The 20,756-nt window shown below is 39.7% G+C and overlaps 1 protein-coding gene across 3 annotated transcripts in view; it reads right to left on the reverse strand.

Annotated features, from left to right (window-relative positions):
• Positions 1–20,756, reverse strand: part of RELN (reelin) — a 579,194-nt gene that overhangs the window by 94,095 nt on the left and 464,343 nt on the right. For all 3 annotated transcript variants that reach the window (XM_053218590.1, XM_027071727.2, XM_027071724.2), the window contains 4 exons: positions 15,784–16,016; positions 6,295–6,452; positions 4,831–5,038; positions 3,397–3,473 (listed from right to left, as the gene is read on the reverse strand). In XM_053218590.1, the coding sequence (XP_053074565.1) occupies positions 3,397–3,473; positions 4,831–5,038; positions 6,295–6,452; positions 15,784–16,016 (676 nt within the window). The remainder of the gene's footprint in view (positions 1–3,396; positions 3,474–4,830; positions 5,039–6,294; positions 6,453–15,783; positions 16,017–20,756) is intronic.

Raw genomic sequence — 20,756 nt, forward strand, 5'->3', positions numbered from 1 at the left:
GGCACATCTGAAAAAAAAACCAAGCCATTTTAGCTCATCTACTGAGTGTTTTCGGCATGTACAACATTTCTCTTTTTAAATTACAACTCCATCTGCGTTCTGCCCAGTCTTATTGAAAATAGCCTAATTTTGATTTTAATTCCAAATATGTAAATTAATGCTTCAGCTTGAGTAAGTAAAAAATCTTTACTTTCATCAACTGGAAGAGATTTGTTCAAGGATTTAGGCAGATTTACATTTTAACAACCCATTTTCCAGACAAGGCCTAGAAACGCCTGTGGGGTGTCAATTACAAGGCTAGCAATGAGTTTAAGAAAATGGCTCAAGAGCAAGTTAAGAAAAGTTGCTTGTTGCTAAAAGGATCTTAAGGGAATCTGCCCTGAGACAACAGCACTCGTGGTCAGAGGCTAAGTGTAGAGCAGAACTTTCATGTCTATGACAAGCGGATGCTTCCCAGAATACTCTGGTCAGTTCTCCTCTTTAAAGTTCATATACACATAGGGATACGGATCTGTGATTTTCAGAAGAGTCATACACACAATTGCTACACTGTTCCAACCACCAAGTATTTTACAGTAATTTTATTACCAAGATTAAAGAAAATGTTAAAAAGCTCTACCTCTCCAATCAGGAAATAAGGTCTTGAGGACGGGACCCTGTCTTCCTCTGTAGCCCTCAAAGCTCCTGCCTGTGCCCCGGGGGCAGAGAACGTGTTCCATAAATAGTCACGTGTTTTGAACTACTTGTTATTTCTGTAGGGCGATCTTGTAAAAATTTACATAAGATTATGTCATTGCCTGGGCTAAGAGCCCTCAGCTGGTGTCCAAGATGCATGCATTCAGACCCCATCTCCTTACCATGGCTAGCAAGGCCCTCTGCACAACGGGACTTCTGCCCCTCATCTCCAGGAGTTCCAAGCCACACTAGCCTCCTTCCTTCCTTCCTTCCTTCCTTCCTTCCTTCCTTCCTTCCTTCCTTCCTTCCTTCCTTCCTTCCTTCCTTCCTTCCTTCCTTCCTTCCTTCCTTCCTTCCTTCCTTCCTTCCTTCCTTCATCTCTTTCTCCCTCCCTCCCTTTCTTTCTTCCTCTTAAACTATTTTTTTTAATGTTTTATTTATTTTTGACAGAGCGTGCACAAGTGGGGGAGGGGTAGAGAGAGGGAGGGGACAGAGGATCTGAAGCGAGCTCTGTGCTGACAGCAGGGAGCCCAACGTGGGCTCGAACTCATGAACCATGAGATTATGACCTGAGCCGAAATCGGATGTTCAACTGAGACACCCAGTCACCCCCACACTAGCCTTCTTTCTGTTCTCCAACATCAGAATTCTTTTCTACTGGCCTTTGCTGTTTCTTCTGACTTGGAAAACTTGCCCTGAGCTCATCCTGTGCTGCCTCCTTTTCATCCTTTAGATTTCAGTTTAAATGTCACTTCCTCAGTGAGCCCCCTCCCAGATCACTCTATCTAAATCAAATCTCCCCATCAACAACTGGCCATCTCTTCAGGTGATTTATTTCTGTCCAGCCTGTCAATTTAACATCTTGCTTATTTCTTTTCTTTATTGTCTATTTTCTGATTCTTCCCACTAAAATGGAAGTGTCCCTATGGACGGGGCTTTTGTCTGCTCTGGTCAGGGCTTCTTCCGCTTCTGGCACTTGGTGGTTTGGACTTGGGGTCCCCTTCACCACACTGTCTCTTTCTCTCTGCCACATGGTTGGCAACACCTAGAATCTATCCAGCAGCAGCTTGTCCTGCATGCTGGAATGAGGATCTCAGATGAGCCTCAATGAAAATGTAGCACTAAGGAGAAATCTTACTGTTTTAACCCACTGAGATTTAAAGGGTTGTTCCTTATTGCACCATAACCTAGCACATCTTGAATAACGTGTCACATGATTGGAGACACTGTATCCACAGCCTAGAATGGACGTGGCTTAGAGCAGATTCTTGAATAAATCTTTGTTGAAGAGATTAGGGAATGCAAAATGGTCTGTATAACGTTCTAAACTTTTAAAGAAACTTTTACCTCTACAGAAACTTTTACAGACACATCTACAGATGTTTCAGTAAATATACAATCTGGATAATTACTAGACTAAAAGTACTGAGATACTCAGAAAATGTCATTAAACATCTCAGTTAGTGGTGACATGGCCAAGGACATTTAGGATTGACCATTAGAGCTATCACTAGCTCCATGGACTCACAGGTACAGTTTAAGCCAATATGTTTTTTATTTTATGTTTTTTTTTTTTTTAACATTTATTCATTTTTGAGAGACAGAGAGAGACAGAGCATGAGTGGGAAAGGGGCAGAGAGAGAAGGAGACACAGAATCCGAAGCAGACTCCAGGCTCCAAGCTATCAGCACAGAGCCCAATGCAGGGCTCGAACTCACAAACCATGAGATCATGACCTGAGCCGAAGTCAGATGCTCAACCGACTGAGCCACCCAGGTGCCCCTAAGCCAATATGTTTTATACAGTCATGCCTGAGATAATAAACTTACATACTACAAAACTCTTTATGTGCCTTTCATGAGATCAAGGTTTGTAGGAGGACCCTTCTGAGAAGCCCACAGATTTTGTATTAGGGAAACTCATATTTGGGTTCCTTAAGGATCCCATCCTACTCGCAGAGCTCCTGGAGGCCACTTATATATGTTACAGGCCTTTTGCATTTTTTTCAGAACTGAACCACTGAGGCAGGAGATGGTATGGATGCCTAGAGAAGTGGAGTTCTGGGCAAGGAGAGAAGCAGTATGCAGGAGGTTAAGACATCCATTCTGGAATGTGCATCAGTGGTTTGAATCCCTGCTCATTCACTTACTGACTGCATGATCTTGGGTAAGTTGCTTGACCTGCTTGTGTCTCAGTTTCTCTATCTGTAAAATTGGACTAATAGTACCTATGGCAAAGAGGTATGATGGAGATTAAATGAATTAACAGATACAACACTTGGAATAGTGCCTTGCATATATCAGGTGCTCAGGAAAAGTTAATGTTTATCCTTACCAAGAACTGCTCCTTCTACCAAAGGATGCTAGTACCCCCAGAATGTTTATGGCCAGGGTCTGATCTGCATTCAGTAAATAACACCCTATGCAAAAACTTCTAGCCCCGCACTAAATGTAAAAGTCTCTTTTTCTTCCTATTGAAAGTTATAAAGGAATTGCATTCCTTAAAACAAATAGACTCTGATAGGATCCATGAGCTTTTCAGGCTTAAGGAGCTAGATGAGGAACCTAAGACATCATGGCTCCATGCAGCTAGTCATTTAATGATGGAAAAGAGAAGAGAAAGAAAGTGTCTCAGTTTGCAAAATCCTGGCCAAACTTTGGGAAGAAAAAACACTAATGTGCCAATAGTAACTATAATTTCTATAGAAATATAGCAACTTACCTTCATTTCTAGCTCTTGGTTTGATGCAGGTAATCCCTGAAGTTTTGCTTCCAATTTGTATATAAAACTGAACGAGTCTGGTGAAAAAAACCCCAAAAACCCAAACTTCAGTTTATTCATAAATAGGTAAGTTCAGAAGAGATTTAACCTTCTGTGTTTTGACACAGAAAATTAAAAAAAATTAAAAAAAAAATTAAAAAAAAAATTTGACACAGTAATTCTGAAATCTTACTTTTAAACACAAAGGGCATATGAAAATCAGAAGCTGCATAGATTATGTAGCAAGTTAATTCTATAAACATTTTAAAAAGTTTCCTAACAACCATTAATTTTATTCTGCAACAATGATTTAAACAAAAGGAAACAGGTGAACTTTACTTCATTGTGACAGTCTGGCATAATTTAGTGAAATCACTGAAATGGTCATTCCTTAGATTGAGATCATACTATTCTTGGAAATTCAGGATGAAGAAAAAACTAACATTAAGAAGCCAAATGCTGCATTAGTTTAGGGCCACATAATTACTTATACTGCTGACTGAGACTTGGATGGTTTAATTTTTCACAGCTGACACTCACTCAGTGTGATGTAAATTAGCCCTCCATCCATAATAAACCAACAGAGAGGGCCTACCTGACAGGAGCCCACTGTGACAGGAAAGGGAATGAGACTGAAGGCAGAAAAAACGTGACACAGAACCCCAGATTTTAGTGAGGACAAGGCCTATAAGCTTAAAATATTTCTTCTTCTTCCCTTCTTCCGATTCTCAAATAATTTAATTGATAGTAATACAAAAAGCACAGTTTTATTTTAGGTGTGCTACTATTTCATTTGACCTTAAAACTAAGCAGTTCTTTATTTTACCAGTAGGTGTCAGTATAGGTATTTTAAATTTCAGGAGCAGTTTTTATTTTTATTTTATTATTATTATTATTATTATTTTTAGAGGGCTCCACACCCAATATGGGGCTTGACCTCACAACCTGAGACCAAGAGTCGGATGCTCTACCAACTGAGCCGGTCAGGTGCCCCTGGGACAGTTTTTAATAAGTGAGTACAAATACACTTCGATAAACGGAATGTATCATTTTCAGACACAAAATTTAAAGTTGAAAAAAAATCCTTGCTTCACCTGGCATATATGAAAATAATATCAAATAGTCTTCATAGTAACAATGAACTTTAGACAACCAAGCTGACATACATTAGACACACAGACTTTGGTGATGTCTGTAGGCTGGTTAATGAATTGTGGTATACATTTTGCAGAAACTATTTTATTATGGAGTTGAAGTTATACTTCATTTTTAAATATCAAAATATATAGAGAGAAACCTTATTATGTAAGTCCTCAATAGGATAACAGAGTGTTTTAGGTTTGACCACAAGGCATGGTGAATCTTCATGGAGAAGTGTACCAATAAACTATTCACCTGATACTCCTGGTGTCCAGAGGGACAGTCCTTGCTTCCCTTTTCCCGGGGCCATTGAAGTAGAGAGATTTGCCATCATTCAGTGTTCCACAGCCAGTTCCAACCTGGCCTCCAGTTATCTTATACCACAGAGGGCTGAGCTTCCCCTCAAACCTATCGAACATCTCACTGTGATTAGGGACATTAGACACACAGGTTCCTTGTGCAGCTTCCAAGAAAAGAAATACACAGGAGAGAGGCTTTGTTGAAATCATGAAACATTAGAAGGTACATTCAGAGCCCAGGCTAAAGAAGCATTTCCACAGGTGTTAGGGGAAAGAAGCCACATGGAAATCTGTATCTCACAATTGTCTGTCTGAAGTACAGCCATCACTACTATCATTACAAAACACTATTCCACCTCTATAATTTTTTATTCCTTAGTAGAGAGACACTGGGAACCACACATTTCCATGGTTCTTGCTACTCAGAGGATTTGTGCAAACTGACAGATAGATTTTGTCCACAATAAAATGTGTTCCTTTGCTGTCCTTCTATCAGAGGATCAATAAGGAGAGTTAATCTCAGATTTAAAAAAACACACCCTTGAAACCAGGAGTGGCTGGGCACTCCACAGAAGGCCTGCAACAACATATGTTCATCTTTGGTCATGCGCCAGAAGAAGGGCAGAGCACTGAAAATCTGGGAGGAATCCTTTTGAAGTTGCCTCCAGGAAAAACTCTACAAAAAGATTTTTGAAGCTTGTAACATTTTCTCCAATTTTACTCTTTAATCTCAGCTCCCTTTTTATTTTTCCTTGTAGCAACAGCCAACGGTGACCATGGTCAGAAATATTTCTCTTGTAAAGTCCTCTTTTGGCAGCCCTGGATTTATCATTTCTTACACTGATTTTTACTTTGCATGTATAAAATTACATGCCGTATAAAAAGCAATGTAAAGAACACAGAGAGCCCCTTGCAGCCAAGTGGTCAAGGAAGAGCTTAGGTTTGAGTTCTAGAGAATGACTTGCTAGAGTTTGAAGCCTAGCTACAGCAATTCCTAGCTGGGTGACCTCGGGAGAGATACTAAGCCTCTCTGTCTTGGTTTCCTCAAATATAAACAAGGACAATAATAGTATGTACAATGGCATAGGGTTTTTGTTAGAATTCAGTGAGATGAAATGAAAAGCACTTACTATAGTGCCTCATAAAGCAGAGCCTAAAGCAATGTTAACTACTATCAGTTTACTAATAAATAAATCTCCTTTAGGGAGTGAAATTGGCATTACCATGGTTTTTTTCCTTAGGCAGCTCAAAACTACAGAATATCTTAGCACTTCAAGGGCCTGGGTGGCAAATTCCTACAATTAGGACTTAAAGAAGAATCATCTCAGAATCTGTTTCCTTGGAAGAAGTAACATGGCATACAGTAACCAGAGATTAATATTTTACAAACAAACCACCAGATGCATGTCTGTGGCCTTACCGGTGTAGCCCAGGTCACAGAAACACACCCCTGAAACACAGTCCCCATGGCCACTGCAGTAGCTGGGACAAGGCTCGGATATGTACACTCCATCCAAACCAAAGGGAGGCACGTTCTTCTGTGAGCTGCTCTCCTGAATCCATCGGAATCTGGTTTTACTGTCAGGAAAAAACAACACATGTGTTTCTTGTACCAACATTGCGTACAAAAGCACTGAAATACAGAGCGGTTCAGAAAAATTAAAAAAAGATTAATGTTTATTTGAAAGTCATGTCTTCTTGATTGGACACTTGACCTTCATAATAAGGTGTCTCTCTCACAGCTTTCTCAGCCTATTTTTCTTCTTCAGCCTGTTTTCTTTCTCAGCCTGTTTATTTCTTCTTCAGCCTAAATGTTTCAATACCAGGAGGATTATCAGGTACAGAAGATTTTTGATGGCCAGAAATGTAATACAGGTTTTTACTTGTATATTTTCCATCTCATACTCTTTTAGTAACAGAAACCAGAAAGGTATTCCTTTCACTTAATTAGTATTTCTCCCTTCCATTGCACTAATTTTATGGGTATTTTCAGAAGAGGCCATTTAGGAATTTTTGAGACCATCAAATAGAATGCTCTTTGTTAAGACATATAAGGGGGACTCTAGCTATTTGCCACTGATGTGATTCTGACAGGAAAGAGTTAAGTTCATACTAACAATGCTACTCCTACCTGTTGGCTCCCTCTTCATCTCTCAACTTCAAATCTCTAAGACACTCATTCTGTGGACTCTTAGCAACCAGCTGGGCTGCCAGTGACCACTGGTTTCTGCCAATGAACAAAAGAGAGACCTGGTTCCAGTGCTTCAAAATCCTGGAACACCAGTGGGCTGGGCTGTTGCCCAGTGCTTCCTCCTCCACAACATTCTGGACACTGCCAAATGAACACTTGTCCCAGTTGCTTCCCAGCCTTTGCAATCCCTTCAGGACATCTCTCTTTTCAAATATATGGAAACCCATCCACATCTATAATATCACACCAGGAAAACACCTCTTCCTTCTCAGTTCTACTGACATCAGAGAAGGAAGATGGATTAGGTTACCCGGAGTCCAATTAATTTTGCTGCCAATATTTATAGACTTGTGAGTGAATCCAGTTTCTTAGTAAATAAGGGTAAAGAATCTTAAAGATTAATGAAGATTGTCAAGGATAACTATAGACAAAGTTGGTTCCTTGTCCTCTCCATTATTGTGGAAATAATACAGTAGTGTCAGAATTCATTTCTTTCTAGCTCTTCATAGCTTTGATTATTTGGCAACACAGAACCATCAACCTGGATTTTTTTCTTCATTATTTTAAGTTACCTACTCTTGGCAAATCCACAGTATGTAACCAAAAATGGAGTTTACTAGGTAAGTGTTCAGAGATTAATCACCTATTACTGCAAGTCTTAGCACACATTCTTCAGTGTGTTAAGAGGTAGGTAAACATCTTTTATTTCCTTTGAAGCTAATTCAAAATATGTTGGTTTTATTTTTTAAGACAAAAGACAAAGCAAAAAAAAAAAAAAAAAGAAAAAAGAAAGAAGGAGAAAAAAGAAAATACAGTGGTAGTGTCATGGACCTGGGGAAAACTCCTCCGTTTGGGGTTGTAATGTTATTTAGGTTGTGCAGATGTTTTTCCTGTCAAAGGAAGTAAATGGAATTAATGATCAGCAGCTTTTGCCAATTGCTGCCTTTAAGGAAAATGGCAAGGCTCCTGTGCTCCTCTCAAAAGACAGGTGTATCTTTTGACAAAAAGGAAAACATGCCAATTCTCTGATACAAGTCCTCTTTGATTAAAAATCATTCTTATCTCTTCCTTTTCTGTTTCTATAATAGAGAGAAACAGTAGATGCACAACTTCTATCCCATGGAAAGTAAGAAAGAGGTAAGAACAAGTTTCCTCTACTCTAAGTCCTCCTATTTGGGCAAGATCAGGGCATCTCTATTGACTGCCCTACTTCATGGAAGAAGCAGGCTCAGGTTGAGGCCCAGAAGCATTTAGAAGGTTGAAGATTCCCACTGTTGGGTAAATCTAGATGCTTGGGTAATTTGATAATGAATGAAGGGCAAGTGAAACACTTTCACCCATCTGTTTCTTGGGAGTCCCTATTATTTTCATAACAATAAGAGAACGAGGGTCTGGTCTGGCCAGAGAGAGGAGGCACCCCTAGGTCTAAGACTCCTATTGACCCAAGAAGCAGAGTGCACTGTTAGATATTTGAGAAGGTACAAGACCTCAGGAGCTCAGAATTAAGGAATCCATATTTAAATAAAGAAAAAACAAAACAAAACAAAATGATGAATTATTTGGTTAATAGGGTGAGTCCAGGACATGATGAATCATAGCTAAGTGTCCTAGCTGGGAGCCCATATTTCAAAGAAATAGGGCAAGACATTGTACCTCTTTTCCTTCTCTTTATCTTTGCTGGATGGCTTTTAGTTGGCAGGTGTAAACCAAAGCAAGAAAGCTTTCACCATTCACGACATCAGCCAAGTTTTGCTTCATTTAAATTTTTCCAAGTTGTGCCTGGTTCCCGATGCCTACTGCTGCTCTGTCCTACTCTCCACTGCACAGTCTTGGAACTGAGCACGAGAAATTAGCAACCTCTGGGTTGCTGGAATAAAAAGAAGGACTACTAAGAAATTAACTAAATAACTGTCGTCATGGGGGTGCCTGGGTGGCTCAGTCAGTTAAGCGTCTGACTTTGGCTCGGGCCACGATCTCATGGCTTGTGGGTTCCAGCCCTGCATCAGGCTCTGTGCGGACAGCTCAGAGCCTGAAGCCTCCTTCAGATCCTGTGTCTCCTTCTCTCTCTGCTCTTCCCCTGCTCATTCTCTGTTGCTCTCTGTCTCTCAAACCAGAATAAACGTTTTAAAAACAAAAAAACTGTCGTCATGGAGAGATCATCAGAAGAAGGAAAGAAAGAAATAGGCCAAAGTGAGGTGGCTGTTTCATTTCTTCTCTGAAGAAATAGGTGGTTTCTGACAGTTAAAAGTTATCTTGTCTGTTTCTTGAAATGCCTTCTAATTCTTTGCCTAAGAGCTGTTTTCTTATAATAGGATACTTGTTCATCAAACTGTTTCTGAATCTTTGCTTGAAAACCTCTTTTTATACCAGCAAAAATCTACCATTCCTGGGATCCCACATGCTTCTACCATGTTATAAGAGATTTGGTATGCAGAGATTTTTTTAAGTTAGTTAATTAATTAATTTATTCATTCATTCATTCATTCAGACAGAGCCAGAGAAAGGCAGAGAGAGGGAGAGAGAGAGAATCCCAAGCTTGCCTTGCGCAATCAGCATGGAGGCCAATGTGGGGTTCAAACTCATGAACCACGAGATCATGATATAAGCTGAAATCAAGAGTCAGCTGCTTAACCGACTGACCCACTCAGGTGTCCCAGGAATTTCTTGATGTGGCACCATGAATTCATCCCTCTCTCTACATTAGGATATTCACTGCTCACTATTGGAATGGCTTTGTCAACTGAAGACTGGATAACTTTCATCCTTGGACTAGTTCTTCTCTGGGTACTGATACTATTCATGTGAATATTATGGTGGAACAATGGAGAAGGTTGGTCAAAGACAAAGTATTATGCTGTCCACCTACAGAATAAATTTCCAATTGAATTTATTGCAGGAACCAGAACGAGACTGTTACCCATTCTTGTATGCAGAACCAGACCACAAGTATCTTACTTTTATCTACTCTTCTTAAATATGAAATAAATTATAGTTTTAAAGCTATAGCTACAACAACAACAACAAAAAGAAGTAGGCCAAAGTTAAGCTAATAAGCATGTCTAGATTCCACATAGTTTATCTTTTTTAAAGTAGTGGAGACATTGTCTTGAAATTATTCATGCTATTAATGTGTGTGTGCACATGTGGGAATGAGCTCTCCGTGCCTTTTCAGGGAGACACAGCAGAATGCAGAATAATGATTTTTCTGAACAGCATGGAATTTATTTTGGAAAACATTTTATTTTTTTAAAATTGTTTTTAATGTTTATTTATTTTTGAGAGACAGAGTGAGAGCGGGGGAGAGGTAGAGAGAGAGGGAGACACAGAATCCGAAGCAGCTCCAGGCTCCAAGCTGTCAGCACAGAGCCCGATGCGGGGCTCGAATTCAATGAACCGTGAGATCATGACCTGAGCTGAAGTCAGACACTTAACTGAGTGAGCCACCCAGGCGCCCCTGGAAAATATATTTTAAAAAGGGAGGCATCTTCATTGTAGCTAATCACCTACTGTTGGTCCTTATTCCTCATTCAATATCCATTCATTCAACCGGCATTTACCAAGTGCCTCCAATATGCCAGACATAGTGCTAGGGTTATGTATACAATGGGAAACAAAAACCCAACAAGGTTCCTGCCATCATGCAGCCCATGGTCAAATGAGGAAATACCTCAATGGAACCCTAAATAAAGTAATGTAAATGTGCAATGCTGATTACTACTACTATTGAGAAGGACATAGAGCTAGAAAAGCATCTTTGATCTGATAGTCAGGAAGGTCTGGGAAGGATTGGAGGACATGATGATTGAGGAAATGACAGAGTTCAGTTTTTTTTAAATTTTTTTTAACATTTATTTATTTTTGAGAGACAGAGAGAGACAGAGCATGAGTGGTGGAGGGGCAGAGAGAGAGAGAAGGAGACACAGAATCTGAAGCAGGCTGCAGGCTCTCAGCAAGCTGTCAGCACAGAGCCTGATGCGGGGCTTGAACCCACAAACTGTGAGATCATGACCTGAGCCGAAGTCGGATGCTCAACCGACTGAACCACCCAGGCGCCCCTGACACAGTTCAGTTTTTATGTCACTTTACTAGAAATAAACCATAGTGTGGCTTGACCATTCAAATCTTGAACAAAACCTTCCAGAGGTTTTGCTTTCCCAGATAAGGAAACAGTAGAAGACTCTATCTCTGTCTCCTTTCCCAATTACTTTTGTTCAGAGGATGCCTGGGTGAACAGGAGAATCAATTTCTATACCACCTTCTTCTGCCACCACATTTCAGATGTACATCAGCCTTTCAAACCAAGAAGCTTCCTGTGCATCTGCTGGTCATGTGCAGAGGTTCACAGGTGATGGTGGCAGTGGAGGAGACATTCTGCAGAATAGTAGGCAATTGTGTTTCTGGCACTTCTTCCCGCCCTCAAAATATTAACATTTTGCATTCTGCATAGGGAACCTACAGAAGGCTGCATGACATGACAGACTGTATGGTTGGGGACACTGCCGTGGGTCAGGGGTATACCGGCATGTAGCTACTGTCACCAACATGTCTCCTTTGTAGGCAAGAACCAAGAGAATGAATATGAAGACAAAATGCTCCTTTGAGAAAATCAGGTTACGATTATTTGTGAAAGAGCAATGTTCTAGTAACTATTATAAGCATGTTGCCTCGTGGCAAAATAGCTCCCAATTTTAACAATTTTCACACTTCAAATTCTCAGCTTTCCAACACTGCATTTGGAGATAGCAGAGTTTAACATATTGCAGAAGAAACAACAGCTCTTAAAGTGGAAATATATTTACTATTCTTCAGTAGAGAGCTCTTTGTCACCAACATGCCATCAACCAGCAAGCTGGATGGTATTCAAATTAGCCAGGAAGCTGGACTCTAATGAAGAATATTTCTTCTTCCAACAGCTGAGGTCCAAAAAAAATATTGGTATGTTGGGAGCTTCAAAATATTGGCTCACTTTGTGATATTGAGGAAAACCTTCTTTTATTTCTCATATGTGGCTTTACCACTGCTTTCATAGTGATATCTTACAACACCTGGATATGCTTGCTAGTCACTGCAGCAAATATACACCACTCGATGTTCCCCAGCTTCACAGCATGCTACACTATATATTTGGAAGAGCTGTGGTTGAGCCAATGTTTCAGAAAAGGATAGCTGGGGAGGGGGGGAGGCAGGCAGCTGGTAGTGAGGACTACAGGGCTACACTGTTACATGCCCAACTTCTGATGGGCAGAAAGCAGGATGAGATGGCTATTAAGATACAAACACAGATAAATTTTCATGTCAAAGGAAAGATACCTCAGAGGTTGAAGCCTACAGAGTAGAACCAACAGCTGAGAAGAACAACAGATTAAGGAATTACTCCTAAGGAACAGAACTTAATCAAGGCCACTTTCTTGTCCTAGACCTTGCTTATGGAGGAGGGAGTCCTAATAACAAGTATCTTGCTGGATTTCAGAATTCCTATTAGCCAGTGGCTGCTATGTGATTCCCATTCCTTCCTTATGATTATTATTATTTTTTTGAGTGGAAGTGTCTATTGTAGTTATCCTGTCAGTGTCTCGCCATTGTATGTTGGATGCTGATAACTGTCTTTTTAGTTCACAGGTCTCTAGATTGAGAGGAGCCATTTACGGGGATCCATGGCCATACCCTGACCTGATAGAGATCACAAGATCAGCAACTAGTGACTGATACTGTGATGGAATGATATTTGGGGGGTCTTGGGAGGAGAGTGAATACATTTGGCTGTTGGAAGAGATGTGAGTCACTGGGACTAGTAACACACTATGGTAGATTGTTACAATAACACCCCCAATGAATCACACTTCCTTGTGTACATGTTCCTCTATAAAGTGACTTTTCTGCACTTGCTATCAGAAAGAGGAGTCTGTTTTCCCACGTTCTGAATCTAGACTGGCCTCGTAACTTGCGCTGATCAATTGGATGTGGCAAGTAAGATAGTCCTGCAGTTTTTACTTTCGTTCTCTTGGAACTCTGGAACCACCTAACTGTAAAAAACACTGGGATGAAGACAACATAGAGAGAAAGGTCTTGCTGAGCCCAAACACTAACCAACTCACCAATCAAATGCAGCTACATGATGGAGCCCAGAGAGAGCAGCAGAACAACCCAGATAATTCTACAAAACCATGAGGAAGTAAATCATTGTTGCTTTAAGCTATTAAGTTTTGGAGAGACAGGTTGACAGATAACTGTACATATATTATCTTAGGCTATACTCAAGAATATAAACAAGGAGTAGGATGGTTTTTTTAAGAAAGTAATGTATGGGGCGCCTGGGTGGCTCAGTCGGTTAAGCTCCCGACTTCGGCTCAGGTCATGATCTGACAGCTTGTGAGTTCGAGCCCCATGCTGACAGCTCAGAGCCTGGAGGCTGCTTCAGATTCTGTGTCCCCCTCTCTCTACTTCTCCTCTGCTCATGCTCTCTCTCTGTCTCAAAAATAAACAAACATTAAAAAAAATTTTTTTAAAAATAAGAAAGTAATGTATCCATGCATCCTTGACTCCTTTTTCCTTCTACTGGTTAAGAGATGACAAGATCTAGAACAGCTGCCTTGGATCTGGAGATGAGACTCTTGTGCTCAGAGTGGCAGAACCACCCTGTCAGCTTTGAACTGATCACCTTTGGACTGCTATATGAGAAAGAATGGACTTCTACCTTGTTTAAGCCTTGTAAAGCATTTGTATTTGTTCTGTTACAGTAGCTGGGCCTGTAGCCTAACTAAAACAGAATGTAAGTCAAATTCTTAAATTTTGCTGAAGAAGGCCAACTCATCAACTTTGTTACCTATACATCAAATCTTCTCTCTTTAATATACTACAAAGAACACTGGCATAAAGGCAAAAAAAATTATTAGTTGACTTAGATACACTGACTGACAAACTTTCTTGGGAAAGTTGGTTTAAAGATTATGCTTCAAAGTTTAAGAGATTAACCCAGAAACTTGTACATCCTTGACTAAAATTGTTTCCCTACATAGGAAGATTGTCTACCAAAGTCTGTGGTGTAATTTTTTAAGATGCATACCTAAGTACTGATGGAGGCAGAAGAACATAACCAGCTTCTCTAGCTAGATGAGGAACAATAAGTTTGGTGATCAATTAGGTGAAAGTTGTCACAGACAGAATGGTCTCCAAGAACTTTATGAATAGACCACTCCTATCGACTGCTATGCTTTTACCACTGTTATCAGTCTGGAGCAGGTAAGCTATGTTGTGGTGACCAACAATCCCCAATCTCAGTGGCTTAACTCAACAAAAGTTATTTCTTGCTTCTGCTGTATGCCCAGTGTAGGCTGGCAAGGAAGTCTGCTTGTTGTAGACATTAAGGGACCCAGACTGATGTAAACTACATCTCAAAACATGCTTTCATAAAGCATAGAACATGACAAAATCCACATGGGCTCTTAAAAACCACACATTTGATTTCCATTCACATTTTATTAGACCACATCAAACTTTTAAAGATGCGGGGAAAATATAATCCTACCATATCCTAGGAAGGAAGCAAGCAAGCTGGAAATATTGCTGAATGGCACTAATGAATATTCCAAGTGTATATGAAGTCACAACCAGAAAGCTATACGAGTAGATAGATGTATATCATCTCAGCTCTGCAGAAATGCCTTGACTTAGTCACGATTTAATGCTACATCCTGGGATTCAATTAAGAAGTGTCTGCTTGAAGAATGTTTATCTTTCATAAAATGATAGAGTTAAAAATACTGATATCTACTTTACCTGGCATAAGGATACATATACATGCTATAAATCTATTTTAGAATACTAAGCATGGAAAAAAATGTTATCCTTTTCTTAAAAATCAGAATGAATTTTTTCTTTTTATATAAACATGAGAACTAAATGACTATATATTTTTCCCCTTTGTCCTAGCTGCCAGAAAACTAAGAGTTAAATTTATTGCCCTATTAATGAAACTAATCCCTTCAAGTTCTTTTAATCCATTTATCTCATTTCTCTGTCAATTGATATTTAATCTTTGTATTATTTTTATAGTTATTTAAAGGAATTTTTAAAAATCTTTTTTAATATGTATTTATTTTTGAGAGAGACAGAGAGACAGTGTGTGATCAGGGGAAGGGAAGAGAGAGAGACACACAGAATCCGAAGCAGTCTCCAGGCTCTGAGCTGTCAGCACAGAGCCTGACACAGGGCTCGAACTCACGGACCATGAGATCATGACCTGAGCTGAAGTAGGATGCTTAACTGACTGAGCCACCCAGGAGTCCCTAAAGGGATCTTTTATATTACAAGATATCTCAAATTGCCCACACAGGTAGGTATTAAATTACCAAAAATCTATATAAAGTCAAAGTCTGATATAATAATGCCTTATGACTCCCTTGGACTTTAAACATCTTTTGTTCACTGCTGTCCCAGTGCCCAGAATGGTGCTCAATAAATATTTGTTGGATAAATGAATGAATGAATGAATGAATGAATGAATGAGTAAATCTGTTTCACAAGCATGCATGGGTGCATGTGCACCTCAACACACACCTGGGCTTTGGGAACTTTGCCCCAGGGCTCTTTTCCTTATTTTGTGAACAGATATGGCTAGACTATATGAATTCTTGTAGGTTATTGAAATGATGATATTGAGATAAATATATGCTTCCAAGAAATAACGCCTAGGGCACATAATAAGAATGGTCACTGTACCTGGATGCAAGAGACCTGGGAATAACAATGGTGATTCTCGTCCATTCCTCAAAGTCCCCTGTGTGATACACGGTGGGCTCACTTAGTTCTCGGGAGTTTCCTTCACATCCTTTGCCCACAGACGCTGGGTAACAGCCTTCTTTCACCAGAAACCAGGACATTCCAGCATCATGAGAATACTGAAGAAGAACTGGAGCAGCACTGCTGAATTGATTGGCACATCCTATGTTTAGCTGTCCAAAGGAAAGACAGAATTATAAAAGGTCTTCATTTCAAGTTATCATTTAATACATTAGGTGCTGCAGCAGCCAGGGCCCTTTCTACTGAGTCTGTCTTTTATTGACAATGATAAGACATTCAGGTCAATTCCAAACAAGACCCTTCTGTAGGTTCTAGAAATCTTTAGGTGAGCAATGGGCGTTTTTTAAGAAAAGCTGGACCAGTTGCCATTTTGTGGATTTCTTGGGATTATAGGCAGGAAAACAGAAGGATAGTATCTCTGAGGTTGGAGCCATAGACAAAATCATGGAAGCCAAGAAATGGTTTTCTTCTCTGATCCCAGGCCTATATAAACAGAGGGAAGCAGAAGATAAAGAGCTATCCTCCTCAGGACATGAAGGTTACCTGAAGTGAGTGCCATCCTTCTGCTTTCATTGGAACAAACATCTTTACTCCATTTTCTTGCCAAAGCTCAGTAAGAAATCATTGCTAACTTAGATGAAAAGAGCTAAGTTTTTGCCACTGCATCAAATAAGCAAAAATAATGTAGAAATAAAACCGTTATTGTCCTGTCCACTCATGTAGAGGAATGTCATCACAGGATTAATAGTATTTAAAAAAAAAGAAAAATAAATAAAGCAACTTAAATCCCAATGCCCTAGCATGGGTATTTTTTTTTCCTGTTTTCTCTTCTAATCTTTATAAAGAGGCATACATTTTGGTTATTGTTGAAGTCATCACACTTCCTAAACTTTTGTGGGGCGCCTCAGGTAAGCAACCAACTTCAGCTCAGGTCATGATCTCGTGGTTCGTGGGGTCGAGCCCTGTGTGGGGCTCTGTGCTGATAGCTTGGAGCCTGGAACCTACTTCAGATTCTGTGTCTTCCTCTCTCTCTGCTCCTCCCCCACTCATGCTCTGTCTCTCTCTCAAAAATAAACATTAAATAAATAAATAAATAAAACTTTCCTTTTACTTTCTATTTAACATATTGTTTTATTATTATATGCAGCATTGCAAAGAATATATGTTTGTTCCTTAGTTGATCTGTTGTCACCAGATAAATTCCTAGAAATAGTATTACTGAATCAAAATGCAGAAACACTTTAAATTTTTTTATTTGTATGTGTTCATTTTTAATCAGCTGGGTTCAAATGAATCAGTTTTACCACAGCTCTGAATGTTATTTAGGTTTAAAACAGTTTCTTTCTAAATTAGTATATGTACAAATAATTTTATTACTGTTTTAGTTTATATTTTTTGGTAATTATAAATGTCAATCTCTTTTCTTGATATTTATTTGGTTATATGCCATCTTTTTTTCATTTGTTTTAATTTTTAATTTTTTTATTAAAAAATTTTTAAACATTTATTTAATTTTGAGAGACAGAGAGAGATAGAGCATGAGCAGGGGAGGGGTGGAGAGAGAGGGAGACACAGAATCCGAAGCAGGCTCCAGGCTCTGAGCTGTCAGCACAGAGCCCAATGCAGGGCTTGAACCCACGAACCGAGAAATCATGATGTGAGCTGAAGTCAGACGCTTAAATGACTGAGCCACCCGGGTGCCCCTGCCATCTTTTTTTTTAAGTTTATTTATTTATTTTGAGAGAGAGAGGGAGAGAAAGTGAGAGTGAGGAGGGGCAGAGAGAGATGGAGAGAGAATCCTGAGCAGGGCTCAAACTCATAAACCATGAGATCATGACCTAAGCCAAAATCAAGAGTTAGATGCTTACCAACTGAGCCACCCAGGCGCCCCTATTTAATTACATACCATCTTACATGAATGATCTATTCATATCTTATTTAGGTTGTTGGTGGGAGCCACCATAGAGCTTTAATGTATAAGCCTAGAGATAAGAGTAGTCAAACTGTATAAAAAAACTGAAGTAAGCACTCAAAGGAACATGATCATGACTGAAGAATAAAGGATGAAGAAAAGGTAGGGTCACAGGCATAATACTGGTCCAGACATCAAGAGGTCAACCAGTTCATACTTGTGACTATTGGTAGTTGGATCCAGTCTTTCAAAAGAAGATTCTATATTTTCCTTATTCCCATACTCACAGCTAGAAAGCATCTCTCAGAAGACTTTATAATTGGGCTAGTAGGAATTTTATTGTGATACATTTATCCAAGTTTATATAATTCAATGTCAATAATATAAGCAAAGACTTGACAATCTCAGATGCATGATTAAACTCTTTTAGCACAAATTCCTTTCGTTGCGCATTAGTAAGCATTAGCTTTTGGTTGGTAAGAGTTGATGGTAATTACAAAGGGCACACACAGTTAGCTTTTCATTATGGCCATCATTGTTTCTAAAGTAGGAAAGTTGACGGCACTTTCAGGCCTGACAAGTCTATGCCTTTTTAAATTGACCATTTAGTCTGCTTCTTAACTGTTAATGTTTTCTAGAATTCAATTCTTGGCTTTCTTATCTTTGTACTCTATACATGCTCCTTAATAAGTCGTTCACATCATAATTTCAAATTCCTTCTAAATACCTACAACTCCCAGACTGGGCCTCTCTCTCCAGCTGTCTGGAAAGGTCCATAACTGCTTCCCATGTATTTCCATGTGAGTAGTCCACAGGCATCCCCAATTCCGCAGGCCCAGGTCTGCCCTCATCATCCATACCCTAAAACAAATCTTCCTGTATCTCCAGTTTCAATGACTGGAGCCAGGAATGTGGGAGTCATTCTAAAATCCATTCTATCATCCAACAGGTCACCAAAACCTGTTGACTCTTCCCCTTTCACATCTCGCAGATCATCTACTTATTTTTATAATCTCACACAGTGCTTTAATCTGGTCTCATTTCATACTTTGATGACTGCTCTAGCATCCTTTCTTTACTCAGAATATAGTCAACAATCTGAGTACTTCTCCCCGCCTCCTCCACTCTTACACAGTCCTCATCTTTTACCTGGATCATTGCAATAGCTGCCCAGCTGGTCTTTCTGTCTCCACCTTTGCCTCTGCCACTGTACTCCCAGCACAGTCACCAGATTCTTTAAAAGCCTGAGTCAGAGTATGTCTCTTCTGCTAGCCATTTTATTCAGAGCAGAAGTCCAAGTCTGACCTCCTTTTTTCTATGTGTCTCCCTGTTCTCGCTCTCTTTGCTCTAGTCACAATGGCATCCTTGTGATTTTCTGAACTCTTGCAAGCACACTCCTGATGCCAGGCCTTTGTACTTTTTGTACCTTGTGCCTGGAATGGTCTTTCCCAGAAAGCTGCATAACTCACCCTTTTAACTTTTGTAGGTCTCAGCTTAAAAGTCATTTTATTAGTGAGGGAACCTGACAACGCCTTATAAAATGATAACTACCCCACACCACTGGAGTCCACACTCTCTATTCCTATTTATGCTCATAGCATAAAACAGAGTCTGGTATATAGTAGAGGCTTTACAAATATTTGTTGAATAAATGAATAAATGCACTTGTTGATTACAGTTTCTCCTCTTGTTAAGTCGACACCTATACTGTTGCTGGAAGGATCTTTCTAAAACGGGTCTGATTCTTGCACTTAATGTATTAAAACCCTTCCATGACTCACTGCTCTTGGATTAATGTCCAAGTGGCTTAATGTACCATATAAAGGTAACGAGGATCAACTTTCTCTCTCAACTTTGTGGCACACATCCTAAGAGTTTCCAAATTTTCATTTCTAATTTGCACTTTCATTTATTTTTGTATATTTGCACATTCTGTTCCCTCTAACTGGAATTCTTCCCCTTCCATTGTTCATCTGGCTAAGTCTGTATTTCCAGAGACCTTTCATTTCAACTTATCCATCTATCCATCCATCTATCCATCCATCCATCCTTCCATCCATCCATCCGTCCATCCGTCTATCCATCCATCTTTCCATCCATCCATTCATCCATGCATCCATCCATCCATCCATCCATCCATCCATCCATCCATCCATCCTTCCAACTGACAGATGTTTTTGGAGCATCTGCCACACGCCAGGCAATATGCCAGGTACTCTCATACCACCCAGAGCCTATTTCTACTACAACACTCTTGTGAGAATTACTGTTCTCTCTTCTGGCTCACTTCCTAATTTCTGAGTTCCTTGAGGGCCAGGGCCATATTTTTCATGTCTATATTCTTAACAACTAGTGTTTGACAAATGGCATGCATTACAAAAATGTACCAGCACTTTGTACAAATGACACCAAGTTCTTGTCACAGATTCCAAATATACATTAATCATCAATCCCCAAATGACCCATATTACATATCTATTATCAATTAATAGCAACAATCCAAAGTCTTCTGCTGGTGTCATTTGAGAATTGAGATTATCTTAGGCATTGTGCATTCTTGCCGGTTGTTTAAGTACTTGAAACATTTAATAATGTTTTCTTGATTTAGATTTTTAATTTTATTTTATTTGTAATTTTTTAAAGTGTTTATTTTTGAGAGAGAGAGAGAGAGAGATACAGAGACAGAGCATGAGTGGGGGAGGAGCCGAGAGAGAGGGAGACACAGAACCCGAAGCAGGCTCGAGGCTCTGAGCTGTCAGCACAGAGCCTGATGCAGGGCTTGAACCTACCAACCACAAGATCATGACCAGAGCCATAGTTGGATGCTTAACTGACTGAGTCACCCAGGCACCCCCTGATTTAGATTTTTTAAACACCAGAATGCCATCTTGCAGATTTTAACACCTACAGTATTGTGATTTTGTGATTAATGAAGGTGTCAAGTGAGAAAGAGCATAGTATTCCAGCAAGGTATTATTTT

Source organism: Acinonyx jubatus, chromosome A2 (assembly GCF_027475565.1).
Source record: "Acinonyx jubatus isolate Ajub_Pintada_27869175 chromosome A2, VMU_Ajub_asm_v1.0, whole genome shotgun sequence".
Lineage (NCBI taxonomy): Eukaryota > Metazoa > Chordata > Mammalia > Carnivora > Felidae > Acinonyx > Acinonyx jubatus.